The sequence below is a fragment of the Artemia sp. Qi Xiang Cuo genome, chromosome 21, assembly GCF_049724085.1.
Source record: "Artemia sp. Qi Xiang Cuo chromosome 21, ASM4972408v1, whole genome shotgun sequence".
Lineage (NCBI taxonomy): Eukaryota > Metazoa > Arthropoda > Branchiopoda > Anostraca > Artemiidae > Artemia > Artemia sp. Qi Xiang Cuo.
In genome coordinates, this window is record NC_142814.1 from 33,765,749 (window position 1) to 33,787,473 (window position 21,725).

The 21,725-nt window shown below is 36.6% G+C and overlaps 1 protein-coding gene across 1 annotated transcript in view; it reads left to right on the forward strand.

Moving 5' to 3' along the window:
- Nucleotides 1-21,725, forward strand: part of enc (R3H domain containing protein encore) — a 277,287-nt gene that overhangs the window by 78,607 nt on the left and 176,955 nt on the right. The window contains exon 4 of the mRNA XM_089106565.1: nucleotides 18,408-18,552. Within this exon, the coding sequence (XP_088962691.1) occupies nucleotides 18,408-18,552 (145 nt within the window). The remainder of the gene's footprint in view (nucleotides 1-18,407; nucleotides 18,553-21,725) is intronic.

The following is a 21,725-nucleotide window of genomic DNA, read 5'->3' on the forward strand; positions in this document are numbered from 1 at the left end:
AAGTTCATTTTGGATTTCTTTCATTGAAATGCAAGAGTTGGAATATTTGAGCAGTGTTTTGTCATGGTTTACTTTGTCACTTTTACATTCTCTTAATTTTTCAGAGTTCATTTTGAATTTCTTTTCGTTGAAATGCTAGAGTTGAAATATATCAGTAGTGTTTTTTCATGGTTCACCTTGTCACAGATACATTCTCTTGATTTCCCAAAGTTCATATTGAATTTCATTCGTTGAAATGCAAGAGTTGTAATATTTCAGTAGTGTTTTGTCGTGGTTTACCTTGTCACAGTTACATTCTCTTGATTTTTCAAAGTTCATTTTGGATTTCTTTCGTTGAAATGCAAGAGTTGGAATATTTCAGTAGTATTTTGTCGTGGTTAAGAGTTGGATTTTTTCATTAGGGGTTTTTCATGGTTTACCTTGTCACAGTTACATTCTCTTGATTTTTCAAAGTTCATTTTTGAATTTCTTTCGTTGAAATATGTTTTGTTGTGCTTTACCTTGACACAGTTACATTTTCTTGATTTTTGTTAGGTTAGGTTAGGTTAGGCTAGATCAAGTTAGGTTAGGTTAGGTTAAGTTAGGTTAGGATAGCCTGCGTACACGAGCGTACGTAGGCTAACCTAACTTAACCTAACCTAACCTAACTTGATAAAAATCAAGAGAATGTAACTTTGAAATGGTAAACCATAAAAGAAATCTAAAGAAGTAATACCGCTCGTCCATTTAAATTAAATAAATTCGAAATGAACTTTGAATAATCATGAAAAAGTAAGTGTAATAATGTAAACCACGACCATACGCTACTGTAGTGTTCTCGCTCTTGAATTACGTCGAAAGAAATTCAAAATGTACTTTGAAAAATCAATAGAATGTAACTGTGACAAGGTAAACCACAACAAAACACTACTGAAATATTCCAACTCTTGCATTTCAACGAATGAAATCAAAATTAAATTTGAAAAATTAAGAAAATGTAACTGTGACAAGGTAACCATGACAAAACACTACTGAAATATTCCAACTCCTGCATTTCAACGAAAGAAATCCAAAATGAACTTTGAAAAATCAAGAAAATGTAACTGTGACATGGTAAACCATGACAAAACACTATTGAAATATTCCAACTCCTGCATTTCAATGAAAGAAATTCAAATGAACTTTGAAAAATCAAGAGAATTTAACTGTGACAAGGTAAACCACGACATAACACCACTGAAATATTCCAACTCTTGCATTTCAATGAATGAAATTCAAAATGAACTTTGAAAAATCAAGAGAATGTAAGTATGACAAGGTAAACCACAACAAAACACTACTGAAATATTCCAACTCTTGCATTTCAACGAAAGAAAACCAAAATTAACTTTGAAAAATCAAGAGAACGTAACTGTGACAAGGTAAACCACATCAAAACACTACTGAAATATTCCAACTCTTGCATTTCAACGAAAGAAAACCAAAATGATCTTTGAAAAATCAAGAAAATGTAACTGTGACAAGCTAAACCATTAAAAAACACTACTGAAATATTCCAACTCTTTCATTTGAATGAAAGAAATTCAAAATGAACTTTGAAAAATCAAGAGAATGTAACTGTGACAATGTAAACCGCAACAAAACACTACTGAAATATTCCAACTATTGCATTTCACCGACAGAAATTCAAAATGAACTTTGAAAAATCAAGAGAATGTAACTGTGACAAGGTAAACCACAACAAAACACTACTGAAATATTCCAACTCTTGCATTTCAACGAAAGAAATTCAAAATGAACTTTGAAAAATTAAGAGAATGTAACTGTGACAAGGTAAACCACGACAAAACACTACTGAAATATTCCAACTCTTGCATTTCAATGAAAAAAATTCAAAATGAACTTTGAAAAATTGAGAGAACGTAACTTTGACAAGGTAAACCACATCAAAACACTACTGAAATATTCCAACTCTTGCATTTCAATGATAGAAATTCAAAATGAACTTTGAAAAATCAAGATAATGAAACTGTGACAAGGTAAACAACAACAAAACACTACTGAAATATTCCAACTCTTTCATTTCAAAGAAAGAAATTCAAAATGAACTTTGAAAAATTAAGAGAATGTAACTGTGACAAGGTAAACCAAGACAAAGCACTACTGAAATAGTCCACCTCCAGCGTTTCAACGAAGAAATCTAAAATAAAATTTGAAAAATCTAGAAAACGTATTTGTGACAATATGAACCATGACGAAACGCTACTGAAATATTCCAACTCTTGTCTTTCAATGAAACAAATCCAAAAAGAACTTTGAAAAATCGAGAAAATGTTACTGTGACAAGGTAAACTACAACAAACCACTACTGAAATATTCCAACCCTTGCATTTCAATGAAAGAAATTCAAAATGAACTTTCAAAAATTAAGAGAATGTAACTGTGACAAAGTAAACCACGACGTATCGCTACTGAAATATTCCAACTCTAGCATTTCAACGAAAAAAATTCAAAATGAACTTTGAAAAAACAACAGAATGTAACTGTGACAAGGTAAACCACGACGAACCACTACTGAAATATTCCAACTGTCCTTGTTGATTACGTAATTCTATGCCCACATATGGACTCCCGTCATGACCTCCTGATAGGGTTCTACTGATTATGTAATCAATTTCTCAGAAATCCAACTGTCCTAGTCGATTACGTCATTCTATGCCCATATATGGAGTCCCATCATGACCTTCTGATAGGGTTCTACCGATTATGTAATTAATTTCTCAGAAATCCATTTGTCCTAGTCGATTACGTCATTCTATGTCCATATATGGACCCCCGTCACGACCTCCTGATAGGGTTCTACCGATTATGTAGTCAATTTCTCAGAAATCCATTTTTCTAATCGATTACGCCATTCTATGCCCATAAACGGATTCCCTTCACGAGCTCCTGATAGGGCTCTACCGATTATGTAATCAATTTCTTGGGAATTCTCTCGCTTCGATTACGCAATCAATATCTCGGAAATCCTCTCCCCTCGAGGGATTCTATGCCCATATATGGAGTCTCATCATGGGCTCATGAGGTTAGGTTATGTTACGCAATCAATTTCTCGGAAATCCATTTTCTCTCTCGAGTCCTAGATCAATATATCTCTTCCCCACCTTCCCCTTAGAAACAACAAATTAATTGCCCTTTCTTGAATCAATAATTTCCCTTAGAAACAACAAATTAATTCCCCTTTCGTGAATCAATAATTCCCCATAGAAACAACAAATTAATTCCCCTTTCGTAGATCAATAATTCCCCTTCGAAAAAAAAAATTAATTCCCCTTTCGTGACAAATCAATCAACCTTGACATCGTCCGTCAGACATTAATAAACTTCACCCAGAAACAATTCTCCTGGACAAGCACCAAAGACATTAATAAACTTCGCCCCGAAACAATTCTCCTGGACGAACTCCAAAGACATTAATAAACTTCACCCGGGAACAATTCTCCTGGACGAACACCAATTTCTCGGAAAACCATTCCCCTAGGGATTCCGTGCCCATATATGGAGTCCCCGTCGAACTGACAGCATGGGTGTTCTCCCTAGGGACTCTATGCCCATATATAGAGTCCCCGTGGGACCTCATGAGGCCTTTCTACTAACCTTCCAACTGCTGTTTAAAATCCCCTTCATAATTACTCCCCTTCCCAGTCTCATCTGCAAGTGGAAAATAAAACAAAATAGTTTTGAAAAAACTATCAATTGAAAAGAAATTCACTCAAATACAAAGCTGATTTGATAATGATAGATGGTACCTATTCCATCTCAACACTAAAACTAATTGCGAAATAAATTCTCAGGAATTTTGAAATAGAGCTTAATACCCGAATGTTTCGTCCTCTTCTTTCTTTTTCTCCAGAACTAGCGGGTCATTGGAACATGGTATGGGCGTTGAAATGGGTTCCGATCCACGGTTCTTGGAATTAGGGTTTTATTTCCCCCATCCTATAAAGGCGTGCATTAACAGGTAAATAGTTTTGATGTATAGCATACTTCACCTGAAACTTCCAAATAAAAAGACGATTTATTCACTATCAATCACTATTAAACTTGTCCCCTTTCCCAAATATAAAAGCTATATGTAAACAATGGGCAACCCGGACAGCTTTCAGCCCTTGCCAAGGGGGCTGTGGGGGTCATTTCATTCTTGGAGACATTTTTTTGGGTCTTCAGACTATTTTTAACCAAATTAATATCTGGAAATTTCAGTTGAATGTCTTGGGAAGGAGTGCATCTAAAAAGGGGTGTGGGGGGGAAGGTCTCGTTGATCTTCAATCACTTTTGTCTCTCAAAAAGAGTAAGAAGGCATAATGATTTTAAAAGCAGCCATAAGGGATACTCTTTTGTTCTTCACCGTTAATCACGAAGAAGTTTATGGGCGATTCCCTCAAGATGTTTCTAAGCACACCTGGGTCTTGCGCAACACTATAGTACACCTGTTTGTTATAGTGCATCTGTTTGTTACGTAATAGGGATTGTTATTTTTTGAATTGTTTAAACGCCTAATGATGTAGGAAGAAACCTTCAGGACCTGCCAATAAAGATGCAAACGTAGACATTACGTCACAGTTTTTTCATTGATTGTTTAAACACTTACAAGAGTCAGGAAAAACCTTCAGGGGCCGCTAGTTAAGATGCAAACGTATACGTTACGTCATAGTTTTTTCGTTGATTGTTTAAAAACCTAAGGATGTAGGGAAAAACCTTCAGGAGCCTCCCAATTAGGGACATAGTCCAAATTGATCAAATCCCATTCATATAGTTTTTTTCTGCTTTACACACATGGCCTTTGTTTTCGTTGTTGATAGCAGACAAAAGAATTTCCAGTTTATTCCACGAACAGAAGGCGAGGCGTTAAGTGGTCCTGTACTGATTTTCCAAGAACAAAGACGATCCGTTATGCAATGGTTTGCTACGCAATATTATAGTACGCTTGTGTGTTATGTAGTGGCATAGTACACCTGATTGTTATCGTATAGTAAACCTGTATGTCATGTAATACTATAGTACACTTTTTTGTTGTGTAATGGTATAGGGAATGTTTACCTATGCTGAGAATAACGTAGTCTTGCGAGAATTTTCTTAGAGTGACGTAATCTCACGTCACTTGTTAGAGTTCAGGGGTCCGAGGGACCCTCGTTTGTAACTTTGAACTGCACACACATGTGTGATACGTAATGATAGCGCGCGTGTGACTTACGTAATGAGGAGGCACACGTGGAATGTTACGTAATACTTTAAGAGATGTATTTTTCTTCAAGATTTCAGTTTCTTCAAGGCCTTTTTTTCTTCTAGATTCCTTTTTTCAAGATTTTTTTTAGCAATAGACTCTTTTACTTTATTGGAACTGGAATGCGCTATCAGAGGTGAAATAAAACCAAGAGTATCCTTATGGCTAGAATATGGTACACCTTTATATGTTGTCAAAATTCTGTCTTTTTCTCTTCGCTACATATAATTTTGCACATATATTAGAGGCAATATTGAACAAGCATGCCTATGAACATAGGCTAAGATGCATAAATTGTATTAGTATAATATATAGAAGATTCATCCTGGAACAAGAAATCTAAAGGACAAAGACTTTTTATTGTAAAAATAGCTTTTATTAATAAACAAATTTAGAAACATTATTAAAACACATTATTCATAGGCCACTGAAATCAACATTATACAAGTGGGAAAGAGATATTTTCAACTGGAAAGTCGTTCAATCGAGGATTGTCAATATAAATGCTGAGAAAGTTACCATAAGTATATCCACAACATTAAAAATATAATACTGCACGAAAACCACTACTTTTAATGAATAACTTTAGATCCGTCGAGAACAGGGGGTGAGTTATTAGGGATAAATTCAAGGGGACACAAGATATACAACTTAATTCCGTATTGTCTTCATTCTTTGCTGGTATTATTTCTTCTCAATTCCCAATCTGTGGCACACTATGGCTGGCACACGGTACCCTCTGGCGTGCGTTATCACACCTGAAGCATTTTCAAACATTTTCCTACAAAAATAATCGTTTACACTAGGAACGATCCTTTAAAGTCAAATTAAAATTCCCAATAGTGTTTCTTTTGATGACTGCTAGTAATTGTTACCAGCGTGGTGCTCAAGTACTGGTATGTGGTACTCTCTGGCGTGTATTATCACACCTTGAGCATTTCCAGACATTCTCCTATAAAAATAACCGTTTACACTAAAATTGATCCTTTAAACTTAAGGGAAAATTCCCAATAACGTTTCTTCTGAGGACTCCTAGCAATTCACGTCACCTTGGCACTCAGTGGATGGCGCACGACACCCTCTGGTGCGTATTATCACGCTTAAGTATTTTCAGATATTTTCCCGCAAAATAACCGTTTACACTAGAGTTGATCTTTTAAACTTAAAGGAAAATCCCAATAGCGTTTCTTCTGATGACTCGTGGCAATTGACGCCAACGTGGCACAATGTGCCTGCCTAGTGGCACCCTCTGGTACCTGTAATAATCAATTGAGCGTTTGCTGACTTTTGAATATCCCGATAAATATTTTTTATTTGAACTGCGGGAATATACCATTTCATTGCTAGAACATAATTGTCCAAGGCAATTCACGCAGCCGTGGTGCTAAATGGCTGATTCGTGGGCACTCTCTGGTGCGCAAAATCACACCTCAAGCATTTTCAGCTATTTTCCTACAAAATAACACTATACACTAGAATCTACCGTTTAAATTTAACGAAAATTCCCAATAGCGTTTCTTCTGACGACTCGTGGCAGTTGACACCAGTTTGGCACAATGTACCTGCCTAGTGGCGCCCTCCAGTACCTTTAATCATCAATTTAGCGTTTTCTGACGTTTGAATATACCAATATATATTTTTATTTGAACTGCAGGACCATACCATTTCTTTGCTAGAAAGTGAGTGTCCAAGGCAATTCACGCCACCATGGCGCTCAATGGCTGGATCGTGGCACCCTCTGGTGCACATTATCACACCTAAAGTGTTTTCAGCCATTTTCCTAAAAAACAAACGTATACACTTGAATAGATCCTTTAAATTTAAAGGAAAATTCCCAATTGTGGTTGTTCTGATGATTCGTGGCAATTGACACCAGCTAGCACAATATGCCTGCCTAGTGCCACTTTTTGGTACCAATTATCATCATTTAAGTATTTTCTATCGTTTGAATACCCGGATAGATATTTTTATTTGAACTACGGGAGCATACCATTTCATTGTTAGAACGTGATAGTCCAAGGCAATTCACTTCACCGTGGCACTCAATGGCTGGCTTGTGGAACCCTCTGGCGTGCATTGTCACACCTAAAGTATTTTCAAACATTTTGCTGGAAAAATAAGAGTATACACTAAAATCGATCGTTAAACTTAAAGGAAAATTCCCGCGGTTCCACAGATCCTGGTTCCAGTTCCGATCCTGCTGGCTTCCACCCTGGTTCCAGTTCCTAATACGACCGCTCCGATCCCATTTCCTTATACGGCTCTGGCTCTGTCAGTTCAGATCCATACACTTCTGCCCCCCGATTCTACAGTTCCGATTCCACCAATCCGCTCCAAGTCCTCCGATTCCAAAGATTTGTATATTGGAAGAATAAACACTCACATCTTATTTTAAAAGATAAAGATAAAATATTTCAAGAGAGTGTGAGTGGCAAACACACACTCAGATACACAAAGACAGAGACAAGCAAACACAGAGTCAGACACACAGGCACAGTGAGAGAGAGATACAAAACACACACAAAATCTGACACACAAAGAAAGACACGGAGACAGGCAAACGCATATTCAGACAAACAGGCATGTTGAGAGAGAGAAAAACACACACAAACACCTAAATACAGACACAGAGACAGACAGACACAAAGGCACGATGAAAAAGAGACAGAAACAGACACAAACGAACACACAGAGCAAGACATACAAACACACAAAGACAGGCAAACACAGAGTCTGACACACAAGCACGGTAAGAGAGAGAAAGAGAGAGAGAGAGAGAGAGAGAGAGAGAGAGAGAGAGAGAGAGAGAAACACACGCAAACACAGAGAGTCATTGGATTCAGCCTTTTTTTTATTGCATGCTACTGGGTTAGGTTAACCTAACTGACCTAAACTACACACATTAGGTTAGGTTAGATGGTGCTCCATCTGGCATTCCATGTGTTTCTGTGTGTTTTTGTTTCTCTCTCTCTCCCTCACCGTTCCTGTGTGTCTGACTTTGTGTTTGCCACTCTCTGTGTCAGTCTTTGTGTTTGTGAGTCTGACTCTGTGTGTTTATGTTACTGTGTTTTTTTTTTCTCTCTCTCACGTCTGTTTGTGTGTCTTTGTGTCTGACTTTTGTGTGTTTGCGTGTGTGTTTTTGTCTCTCTCTCTCTCTCTCTCTCTCTCTCTCTCTCTCTCTCTCTCTGTCTATCTGTCTCTCTCTCTGCGTGTGTGTCTGAGTGTATGTTTGCCTGTCTCTGCGTCTGTTTGCATGCCTTTGTCTCTGACTTTGTGTGCTTATGTGGGTCTCTCTCTCTCATTCTCTCTCTCTCTCTCTCTCTCTCTCTCTCTCTCTCTCTCTCTCTCTCTCTCTCTCTCTCTCTCTCTCTCTGTTTCTCTCTCTCTACCTGACCCAGTGGGTCTAACCGTGTGTTTTCCAAGGCCGACCCCAGGATTTTTTTTCAGAGGGGGTTTTACTCATTTTTTGGAGGGGGGATTACACAAAAAACCTCAAAAACAAATACAAAATCTGTTTATGTCCATTTTCGTTACGTTTTTAAGAGTCAGAAAAACATTTCGGGCTGGGGGGTTCAACATAGCAAATTAACGCAATAAAATAGTTTTACTGAAATAAAGGCATGTGGAATATCATCATAAAAAATTAATGCTTTGAATCCATCCCATAAAATATTTCATCATGATTTCTTTCGAGATGTCACAAATTCCATTTTGGGATAATACATAACTTTTAATAGCCTCGCTATACATTTCATCATTGATATTATCGGGTTCATGGACTGTATCTGGTGGTAAACCCATGATGGTAGTAGTAACGTTTGCCTGTGTTTTGGTTTTGATTAATTCATCTTTATATTCCTTGGTAATATTTTGCATCAGTGCCTTCTTTATTTTACTTGCGGTTTCACCGTCTATTATTATATTATTTTTTCATAGGTTGCAGTTTCGGCACCTGGATAAGATATGCATTATAACGTTAGTGCTGTATTAGACTTGTCTTCTTCCTGTTTTCCTTTGAATGCTAATGCCAGAAAGATGGCAATAGTATCTACCAACGGGTAATGTGTTACCAGCAGCATAAGCAAAAAGTTGGCCTTTCTCATCAACTAATAGTTCTGTTTGCATTTTCTTTGAGCACCATCATCTCTGGAAATGTTACTTTCGCATATCCTCCATTTTGGTTATGGAAATTCTTGCGCACTTCAAAGGAATTTATCCCCTTACTGTCATGACAACGCAAGCATACATTTCCAACAAGATCCCCATTAATGATTGTTTCATAGTTCAAACATTTTTCTTTGTCAGTATTGAATGCTACGACAACTTTATCAAGAACACACAGTTTCTTGAAATACGTCATCTACACCTTTTAAAATAAAATGTGAGTGTTTATCCTTCCAATGTACAAGTAATACTGTTCGAAAACGTGCAATAAACTAACTATTGTCGATGACCAGCCATAGGTTGCCACGTAGGCTGCTGCTTACAAAATCTTTGGAATCGAAGGAGCGGAAATGGTGGAATCAGTACTGTGGAATCAAGGGACAGACACGGGGGCGGGGATCCAGAACTGACAGAGCTGGAGCCGTATTTGAAACCGGGAGCGGAGCGGTCATAGTGGTAACTGGAAGCAGTGTGGTAGCCAGCAGGATCGGGACTGGAACCGGGGCCTGTGGAACCGTGGAAATTTTCCATGAAGTTTAACGATCGATTCTAGTGTATACGGCTTTTTTTTATAGGGAAATTTCTCAAAATGCTTTAGGTATGATAATGTTGGCCAGAGGGTACCAAGAGCCAGCCATTGAATGCCACGGAGCGTGAATTGCCTTGGATTATCAAGTTCTACCAATGAAATGGTATGTTCCGGAGTTCAAATAGAAAATATCTATCAGGGCACATTGTGCCAGGCTAGCGCCAATTGCCACGAGTCATCAGAAGAAACGCTATTGGGAATTTTCTTTAAGTTGAAACGATCGTTTCTTGCGTAAACGGTTATTTTGTGGAAAAAAGTATGAAAATGTTTAGGTGTGATAATGCACTCCAGAGAATGTCGTTAGCCAGCCATTGAAAGCCACGTTGGCGTGAATTACTAGGAGTCATCAGAAGAAACGTTATTGGGAATTTTCCTTTGAGTTTAAATGATCGATTCTATTTTAAACGGTTGTTTTTGTAAAAAAAAGTGTGAAAATGCTTTTAGTAGGATCATGCATACCAGAGGGAGTCGTATGCCGGCCATTGAGTGCCACGCTTGTGTCAATTACTTGGAGACATCAGAAGAAACGCTATTGGGAATTTTTTAAGTTTAAATGATCGATTGTAGTGTAAACAGTTATTTTCCTACTTAAACGTCTAAAAATGTTAAAAGTGTGACTAGTGCCAGAGACAACGGTAGCTCCGACTCGGATGATACTGTTCCTGACGAAAATCGAAGGATTTTGGAAACTTTGAAAAGAAAATTCTTGCTTGTTCAAGATTTTGTCAGTTCTGACGGTTTACCAGAGGACCCTGAGTTCGACGATGGTTCAGACTCTAATATCAGCATGGGACCTACAAAAAAACCTGAAAGACAGGGTTAGGCTTAGGTTGAGGTTCTAGGTTGTGACCAATTTGTCTAAAAAGAGGTCCACATCACAATATGTAGCCAGAGCTGACAGACTATTTGATCTAAGAAATGATGAAAATAAAAACGCTGGAATTGACATCGAGTTGGAAATTATATTTCTAAAGCGCATGGCTTCTTCGAGCTGCAAGTTCATGCTGACAGAAGAAAAAAGCTGTGTCTACACAAGTCAGGTAGAAACGGTGTTGCCAAAGCCTTCTATGGTTGTTGGCACCTCAACAACCTCTAGTCAGTTGGTTTTTGGGGTGGATCTGTCTGGTTTTTATGTCCCATAGGGCTATTCTTTTACTGAAGCAACTGATTTGGTCAGTTTTGAAGGCTGTTTTTTATTTATTTTTTTCCAAGTTCTTTGCAATAACTTATGTTTTTTTATCGCGTTTGATGTATTTGATAACAATATCTGTTACAAAACTTTTACAGCAAATCTTAAGGCTGATGGTCTTAAGGTCTTAAGGCTGATGTTCCAAGCTGGTTGTCAAAGTAACCCCATAGCTGGGTAACTTTTATAATCAACATTATCGTTAAAAATCAAGTACTTGCATCAGAGATGTAATATCAAGCGTCTCAGGCTGCCATCTCGTAGAAAAACTCGCATTTTTGGCACTAGTTTCAGATTTTCTTTGACCAACCTGCTAACTCCTAGAGGGCCTTAAAGTTGAAAACAATGTTAAAGTCACCCCGGTTGAAGGTACTACTACTACTGCTACTACTACTACTATTCCAACTATTACATTCAAATATTTGTAAGGTTATGAGCATTAAGATGCAAATCGCCTTCTCATGACCAGTACATAATTTCCACTTTACTGAAAAACAAAATACTTTTTAAATATTGTCACTTTTTTGGCTTTAATAAATAAAAAATTACTAAGACTTTAAGAAATAAATGTCAGTATATGCATATTAAACTGACAATCAATGTGCATTTGTTTGGTTCTTTTTCGGTGTTAATTAAAAAAACTTTTTCCACAAAATAAGTTTTTCAAAGAAAAGTAAAGAACTCCGTTAAACAAAAAATAAGCAAAAATAAAATCAAATAATCTACCAAGCATGAAACTATCACAAATCAGCATCGATAAATAAGTGAAACCCAAAACGAACAGAAATTACAACAAATAACCGAGTCAAACTCAAAACGAGCAGGAGTTAACATAAGTTAGGCTCAAAACCTCTGTGCATTCCCAAGGCCAGAACAAAATTTGCACTTTACTGAAATAATATAAATGTTTTTACTTTTATAACTTTAATAAATCAAATAATACTAACATTTCGATTACTAAATATCAGTATATGTATATTAAACTGACAATGCACATTCATTTGTATTTTTTCAGTAAAGTGCAAATTTTTTTTCGCCTTGGGAAGGTATAGAGGTTTTGCGAGTAACTTATGTTAACTCCTGCTCGTTTTGAGTTTGACTTGGTTATTTATTAGTAATTTCTGTGTGTTTTGGGTTTCATTTACTTATTTAAATTTTTTTTTTAATTAAGTTCTGTTCGTTTTATATTGACATAGTTTTTTCAGGGAAAAAGAAAACAACACTTTAAATCTTTTCGTTTTTTCAGACTTTATAGTTTGGCCTGCTATTTGTATGCTTGAGAAAAAGTTTCAGCAATTTTTAACAACATAGACCCTTTTAAAAATCTGGACACAGTTATAGCACTGTTTAATTTAGTTTCATACCTCCTCTAGTTGACCTGAAATGGAAAACTTGATACCATTCGCAAAATAATCTGTTTACTTTCTTTGATAACTTGGATACACTTACGCTATTCTGATTTGGTTAAATTTTAAGAGCAGAAGTAGCCCCGAAAGTTCGAACATAATACCCTCAATCATTCTTGGGATACTGCTGAGATGCCTTAATGGGAATTAGCATTAACATAGTGCATTTTTATTCAATCTTAAGGCAACATTTAGTTTTTAAACATAATGGGCAAATGGGAGAGTGGACGGGGGAGGGTGGGAGTGGACGGGGGATTAGTTACCCTCCAATCACTTTCGACTATTATAAAGTGCATCAGCCCTTTCTATTTTTAATCGAATGAGCCCCTTTCGAAGTTCCCACGACAGCGCCTTCGATACGAAGTGCCCAGGTCTAAACAACAACAACAAATATCACTATTATTTGGACTATTAAAAAGGGCACTAGCCCTTTGAATTTCAAATTGAATGAGCCCTGTTTTGAAGTTTCTACGATAACGTCTTCTATAAAAACCTTATATGACCCCTGAGCATAACTTCAACCCTTGCCCTGAGGGTTGTGGTGGAGCATCCTCCTCAAAAAAATATTTTTTATCTGGAAATCAACTACGCTGAACAAAATGGCAATCTCAAAATTTTGATTGGAATAGTTTGGGGGAATGATGGGCTTGGGGGGGCTAGTTGCCTTCCAATCACTTTCGACTATTAAAAAGAGCACTAACCCTTTGAATTTCAAATCGAATGAATCTTTTTTGAAGTTTCTACGAAAACACCTTCTATGAAAACCTTATATGCATCCAGGGTATAACTTAAAACCCTTGCCCTGAGGGTTGTGGGGGAGTGTCCTCCTCAAAAGCAAATTTTCTGTGTGAAAATTAACTACGCTGAACAAAATGACTATCCCAAAATTTTGATGGGATGTGTTAGGGGGAATGATGGGCACGGGGGGAGCAAGTTGCCCTCCGATCACTTTCGACTATCAAAAAGGGTACTAGCCCTTTGAATTTCCAATCAAATGAGCCCCTTTTGAAGTTTCTACGACAAAACCTTCTATAAAACCTTATATGCCCCCAGGGCATAACTTAAAACCCTTGGCCTGAGGGTTGTGGGGGAGAGTCCTCCTCAAAAATATATTTTCTATTTGAAAATCAACTAGCCTACGCTGAGAAAATGGCTATCTCAAAATTTTGATTGGATGTATTTGGGGGAATGATGGGCGTGGTGGGGGGGGGGGGCTAGTTGCCCCCAATCTCTTTTGATTATTAAAAAGGGCACTAGCCCTTTGAATTTCCAATCGGTTGAGCCTGTTTTGAAGTTTCTACGACATCGCCTTCTATAAAAAACTTATATGCCCCCAGGGCATAACTTCAAACCTTTGCCCTGAGGGTTTCGAGGGAGTGTCCTCCTCAAAAACATATTTTCGAATTGCAAATCAACTGCGCTGAATAAAATCGCTGTCTCAAAATTTTGATTGGATGTGTTCGGGGAAATGATGAGCGGTGGGGGGGGGGGGCTAGTTGCCTTTCATTAAAAACTTTATATGCCCCCAGGGCATAACTTATAATCCTTACCCTGAGGGCTGGGGGGGGGATACGTCATCATTAAAGACATAATTTCCAAAACTTTCAACTACGTTGAATAGAATGGCTATCTAAAAATTTTGATTGTATGTGTTTGGGGAGAAGGTAACCGTGAGAGGGGGGTCAGTTGCCCTCAAATCACTTTCGACTATTAAACAGGGTACTAGCTCTTCAGAATTTCAAATCGAATGAGCCCTTTGCCAAGTTTCTACGACAAAGATTTCAATAAAAACCTTATATGCCCTCTGGGCATAACTTATAATCCTTGCCCTGAAGGTTTTGGGGGAGTGTCCTCCTCAAAAATATATTTTCTATCTGGAAATCAACTACGCTGAACAAAACAGCTATCTCAAAATTGTTATTGGATGTGTTTGGGTAAATGATGGGCGTAGGGGGGGGGGCTAGTTGCCCTCCAATCACTTTTGACTTATAAAAAGGGCAGTAGCCCCTTGAATTTCCAATTGAATGAGCCTGTTTTGAAGTTTCTATGACAACACATTCTATAAAAACCTTATATACCCCCAGGGCATAACTTAAAACCCTTGCCCCGTGGGTTGTGGGGGAGTCTCCCCCTCAAAAACATATTTTCTATATGAAAATCAATTACGCTGAACAAAATGGCTATCTCAAAATTTTGATTGGATGTGTTTGGGGGAATGATGGATGTGGGGGGGGGGGGGGCAACTTGCCTTCCAATCCCTTTCGACTATTAAAAAGGGTACTAGCCCTTTGAATTTCCAATTTGAAAGAGCCTGTTTTGAAGTTTCTACGACAACACCTTCTATAAATACCTTATATACCCCCAGGGTATAACTTAAAACCCATGCCCTGAGGGCTGTGAGGGAGTCTCCTCCTCAAAAACTAAGCTGAACTAAGCTGGAAATCAACTAAGCTGAACAAAATGCCTATCTCAAAATTTTGATTGGATGTGTTTGGGGGGAATGATGGGCATGGGGGGGGCTAGTTGCCCTCCAATCACTTTTGACTATTAAAAGGGCACTAAAACTCTCAGTTTCCAATCGAATGAGCCACTTTTGAAGTTTCTACGACGACCCCTGTCATATGAAGTGCCCTGCTCTAAAGGAAAAATAACAAATAGTACATTGTGGCAACATCGTTCTTATATGCCCTCAGGGCATAACTTAAAACCCTTGCCCCGAGGGTTTTGGGGGAGTTTCTTACTCAAAAATATATTTTTTATCTGGAAATGAACTACGCTGAACAAAATGACTATCTCAAAATTTTGATTGGATGTGTTTGGGGGAATGATGGGGTTGGTGGGGCTAGTTGCCCTCCAATCTCTTTTGACTATTTAAAAGGGCACTAGCCAGTCCAATTTCCAATCGAATGAGCCCTGTTTGAAGTTTCTACGACAACTCCTTCGATACGAAGTGCCCGGGTATGGAGGAAAAAAAAAACACATTGTGCAAACATCGTTCTTAACTTAGGCAGCGATGATTTGTGGCAGTTTTACGCTTTGAAAATTATTTGACTTGATATCTGCTGAATTTTTTTTTATTTTGTTTTAATTAATCTGCAATATGAGCAAACATGCCTTATTCAGGGATAATATTTCATCGGCATTTGTGGACTTCATTTTAATATTTATTACTGCTGTTGGACTGACCTAGTTTTCTCATGAAACATCAAGGAGGAAACAGTTTACTTATTGATTTCGTAGACTACTTTTCACCATGGGAGCGTGTCTTCAAATTTCGTTTGTTCCATAACGGAAAATGTTGTCAAACTCAATAAGGTTACTCTTATTGATTTAATTGTCAACTAAAAGAAAATCCCTTAGATCTTCTATTCGTAAATACTTCATTCGCTATCAGCTTTGTCTCGACTTTATGAGCCAATTTACATAAAGGACAGTTTTCCATATTTCCACATTTGTCAGCAAACTGTTTGCTGCTGAATTGGCAATTTATAATACTGTGTTATAAAGTGACCTCTAAGACATCTGTTGCAAAACCCATTCAATATTTCTAACCTAAACTATTCTCTACAAGTTCATTGTAGATATTCAAACCTCTAAACTATTATACTTTTTCTATTAAATTAAAAAATAGAAACAAATTAATGATAGGCCATTTATAACCTAATTGATTTGTTTGCTAGTTTTAAACTTAACAAAGAAAATTGACCGTAAAACTTAAAAACAGAGATTTTCTGAAAAAACCATGCACACCAAATTTTATATATGTAATTCGGCAAATGGGTAGGGCTGAATCTGTGCTATGAAATGATAATAAAAATGTTGTTTTTTGTTATTGATATTTGATATTTCTATTCCATTGACTATTTTCAGCTTCTATATCCTTTACTGTCTTACGATACTACTATTTCTATCATTTACTTACCAAAATATTAGTTTTCGTCTTCATTTTATAAAATTATTGAATAAAAAAAAGTTTTTTTCGACTGAAATTAAGGAGCAATATTAAAACTTAAAACGAACAGAATTATTCCTTATATGAGGGAATTGGTTCCTCCTCCATACCTCGCTCTTCACATTGACGTTTTTTTAGTACTTAAAAAGTTTCTCATTATAATTATGCTCTATTTATGTATTCTAATTTCACTATAACTGTGTTCCAGGAGGCTTTCTTAAAGAACTGGGACAAAAGTCAAACTTTAGCACAAACAGAGAGGTACTGACAAGGGGCAAGCCCTCTTATATATTATTTTGTTCGTTTTCAGTTTTAATGTTGCTCCTTCCTTTCATTTGAAAAAACTTGTTTTTTATTTATATTCTGATCATTTTTCCAATAATGCAATGAAATCCGCCTTTCTCCTCCATGGAAAATCGCCTCCCCCACAAAAAATTCCTCCATAAAATTTTTTCGCATAGAATCCCACCCACTCCCTAGAAAATTCCCCAGACAATTTCATCTCCGTTTCAAGACTCCCTTGGACAATTTCTTGCAGACAATTAGGCCTGGAAAAGTCTTCTTAGCTTACTTTCATTCAGAAAAACTTTGGTTTACCTAATTTCTGATTGTTTTCAAATCATGCTGGAAATCCCCCTTCGTGGAAAATTTTTCCCGGAATCCCCCTAATGCAAAGCTTTTCCAGCGGAAAATCCTCCCATTGAGATTTTCTCCCGCATCAATACTCACTGATGACTCTTATAACCACCAAAATATCTCTCATATAAATAAACAATCGTCACAGTTTCAACGGAACCCATCAAACAATCCGTGGTGATAACTGTAAGGAAGGAGCAACACGGCTCAATAATAACTGGAACTGTAAGAAACAGAGTCTTGATAATAATGGATATACAAAATGAATCGAATCTGGATGCTTATTCAAAATATATAAAGTTCATGAAGTTCCATGTTACTCAGCAAAAGTTACGAGCCGGAGAAAATTTCTTCATTTTTTTTTTTTAAAGGAGAGGAACATCCCCAAAACATCAAGTGATCTTAATGTAAATCACACCATCAGATTCAACATGATACAGAAACTGAAGAGGTTTCGAACTCTTATATTCAGAAATGTAGAATTTTGTTGTTTTTTTTGCCAGAAGGAAGATCACGAATGTGGGTTTACTTGTTGTTTTATTGATATATTTTTCCCTGGGGTGATCGTATCGAACTAGTTATCCTAGAAGATCGGGAGAGGGCTTATTTGATAGGAAATCAACAGTTTTAGTGCCCTTATTAAGTGACCACCCCCCTCGTAATGAGGTAGGAAGTGAAATTTTCAAATGGCGCCTTTCACGGAGAGAATATTTTCGCCGAAGAATTTCATAACTTCATTATTTTCGTTTTAATGAAAGTTTAAAAATTATACACAAGAAAAAGGAGCCAAATTAGATTTTACTTTGATAACACCCATAAAGATATCAGCAAGCCTTTAAAGCATATCTTTGAATGTGCTATTCACAACCCATATATGCAATCTAAGTGAAACACCCTAAAGGGATATTCTGGGTTTTAGCTTTGAAAACCTTCAAAGTCCGAATAAGACACTGCTTAAATTTGCTAAGATTAAAATTCTTTTCAAGCTTAGGTGTTTGTTCAAAATCTATTAATACCAATGAGATTAACGGCATTGTTTTTGTCTTATACTCTGTTCAATCATTTCTGTTACCCATAGCCATGAAATTCATCTTAAAGTTTCACTGTTTTTATTGTAATTAGCTTGTTTGTAGTTTCCGTTTGTTCAGTTATTTCAGCTTATTTATTTCTTCCCTTTCCACAAAATAGACTTGCTCTGCTCTCAATTTCAGATCCTAGTCAAGAAAGTCCATACACAGACAACACCGGTATTGATCTCCAGCAATTTATCATGGAGACGCTCCATAGGAATCAGAAAGATAGAATGGCTCTTCTTAAGATGGAGCAGGAGATGATTGCATTGGCGAAAGATCCAAAGTACCCGTTTCACTTTTAGTGCTTTAACTCTTCTATATGCATGGATGTCTAACATTGCACGTGCCTTTGACTGTACATGTGGGTGTTTGAGCACGTTTATTATTACTTTGTAATATCTCTAGTGATCAGAGAATTTATGATTACGTTGATTATCACCCTTCTTTTCTCTAAACCAGAATCAGTGCAATAGCATTGGCTTTCAAAAGGTGATGTGTCTTCCGTGCACTATTTCCAAGGTGTTATTTTTTTCATCCTCATGATGTAGAACCAAAGGTTGTAGAAACCTTGGAGATCGCAAAATTATTTTCAGTAAGATGGTGATGACTTCATAAGGAGTGGTATATCTCCAAAGTATTATTTCATTGTTTTTAGCCTCATTGTAAAAAAATGAATGGCTGCATAAAGTTGGAGGAGGGCAATTTCGACCTCAAATAAATAAGTTACAGTGCTTTTTTATTGCACTGCTCTATTAATAACCTATATACCCAAAGATACCCTGGCAGCCCGACTTGGTATCGGATCAAAATATGATGATCACTAACATTTTATTTAGAACAGTTAAAAGGTCCAAAAATTGTGCCTCTAATTATTTAGTTAATTTATTCTTATTAGAAAAGAAATTTTCTTTCACAAGCATCAAACGGTCATTTGGCCCATGCGACTAAGCTTGTAAGGGACATCATAATCCAACCCACAAATACAATAAAAATACATTTAATTACGTAGTACACAAAAAACAAGCAGAAACAGATCAGAAACAGAAAAAGCAGAAAAAAATAAAAGAGCTGTTCAACATTAGCTATCAGAAAAAAAAATAAAAAACGAGGAGAATGAAAGTTAGGAAGATTAGTTAGGAAGTTAGAAAAGATAGGAAGTATAAAAGGAAGGAAAGAAAGGAAGTGAAGGTTTCTAAATTGCGATAGAATTCCGAAGCAAAATTAGCTGAAGCATAGGGGGCTTTCGTGTGGTCGTCGATGAACGTTTAGGTAAGATAAACTGTCGTGAAGAGTAATGTAGTAACCAAGGGTACTTTTGTGGATGAGGGCAGGAAGAACAGGTACTGGATACATGGTGGTAGAGTTCCTTGGTGTCCTGAGTAAATTTACTTTAGGATTTGCTTAGAACTTTATACTTGAAAGATCATAGACCTGTGTCTGTGTAGAGGGCAGCCAAATGGTAAAGCCAAGGAAGACAAAATATTACTTTAGCTGGTACATTTAAAGAAGACTGAAGAGATCTTAAAACAGATTTGTTAGTATTTCCCCACATCGAGCAACAACATGACATATATAGGAAATACAAAAGCATAATGTAGGAGAAGCATTATATGAGGTGAAAGGTAAGAATTCCTGCGATTCAACATAGATGACTGCCTACGAACAAAGCAGCGAATGTGTACTGTATGAGTTTTAAATAATATAAAGCAATCAAGACTTACACCCAAGAACTTCTGCAGTCATACCTCAGTCCACATCTGTGGACTAAGGTATGACATTGCTTCCATACAACAGACGGCCAGCAAGAATAAGATTGGACATGCGGTGTGCTCGCACACAAATCTACTTTTTTGGCTGTTTGAAGTCTGAAAGTCATATGTTTCTTCCAGTCCCAGGCCAAGAGCCCATAATTATACAAATTGCCAATATAAGGCTGAGGCTTGTTAAGTAAATTTTAATAGAAAAAATGAGTATCTTACACCTTATGAAATCACTCAGTTTCTCAAAACTCAATCGTCACTCACTCAATCTCTGATACCTTTTTGTTCATGATGCGTTCCCTCTGTCTCAATATAGTATATATATATATATATATATATATATATATATATATATATATATATATATATATATATATATATATATATATATATATATATATATATATATATATATATATATATATATATATATATATATATATATATATATATATATATATATAACCACCATTGGTAAACATTAAGTACGGTATGCTCCCGACCCTTTTATTCTCCAGTGCACAAGTTTCATCATCAGCTCACCTTGGAAAACGTTTCGTACGATCTGTCCCCAGCCCATCTATATTCAACATTGTAGAACCCTCCTTCCTGGACCCCCCCTTGTTCATAGTCATAGTTTATGACAATTCTAGATTAATACTCATTTCGTAAAAGTTTTGCGATATTTCCCATATTTCATTAATCGTGTCTCGCCAAACCAACCCCCCCCCCTCTTGGATTTACAACCATGTTGTACTTTTTTCAACTTATGATCTCCGAGAAATATAGGGTCTTTCGGTAAGACATTTTGGAAATGACACACAATAGTTAAAGCTCAATCATTAAAAATCTTCCAGATTACACTTTGACTGTTCTAAATCAAATAGTCCCATTTCGAATTTCATAAAAGGTGCTTAATTTCTACCGAAGTCAGATTCTGATACAGTCAGCTAAATCTTCCATACCCATCACTAAGTCAGTTTTTATAAGGGTTCCAAAAGACCCAAGAATTGGTGGAATGAGAAGTGCATGGTTGCAGTACAGGTAAAAATGAAGGCTCATAAATTGTTTCAAAAGAATGCTTCTCTGTCTACTGCAATTTCCTATAAACAATCATGTGCTAAAGTAAGATTGGTATGTAAGAAAGCTAAACAGTCTACATGGTCCAGTTTTAGTGCAGGTATTAGCTTCATAATTACAATTTCAAAGATTCACAACTTCATTAGCCAACTCAATAGTGGTAAGCAGTCTAATGATGACCGTAAATATGATATCATGTAGGATGGATCCCCAATTTCCTTAAATAAGATAAAATCAAAAAAAATTCTGATATTTATAAAAAAGATACCAAAGCAAGTATTTAAATATGATTGTTCTGATTCTCATTACCCTTGACCTCCATTTTGTACCCTTCCTCGTACGTCTTTACATAAAATGTCTTTGATGGAACCATTTCCCTAGATGAATACAGCACTCAATTCTCTTAATATCAAGTCTTCCGCAGGATAGGTTCGTATTTATATTAAATGGATTTTTGAGTCCTCTGAGGTTTTCCATACTGCCTTCTTAAGTCTGTATAATCTTGTTTGGTAAAGCCAAAAGTTTCCAGATACTTGGAATATTGCCCAAGACCTTCCTGCTTTAAAACTTTCTTACCCATCTAGTTACCCCAAATCTTAAAAACCTATTCATGTTT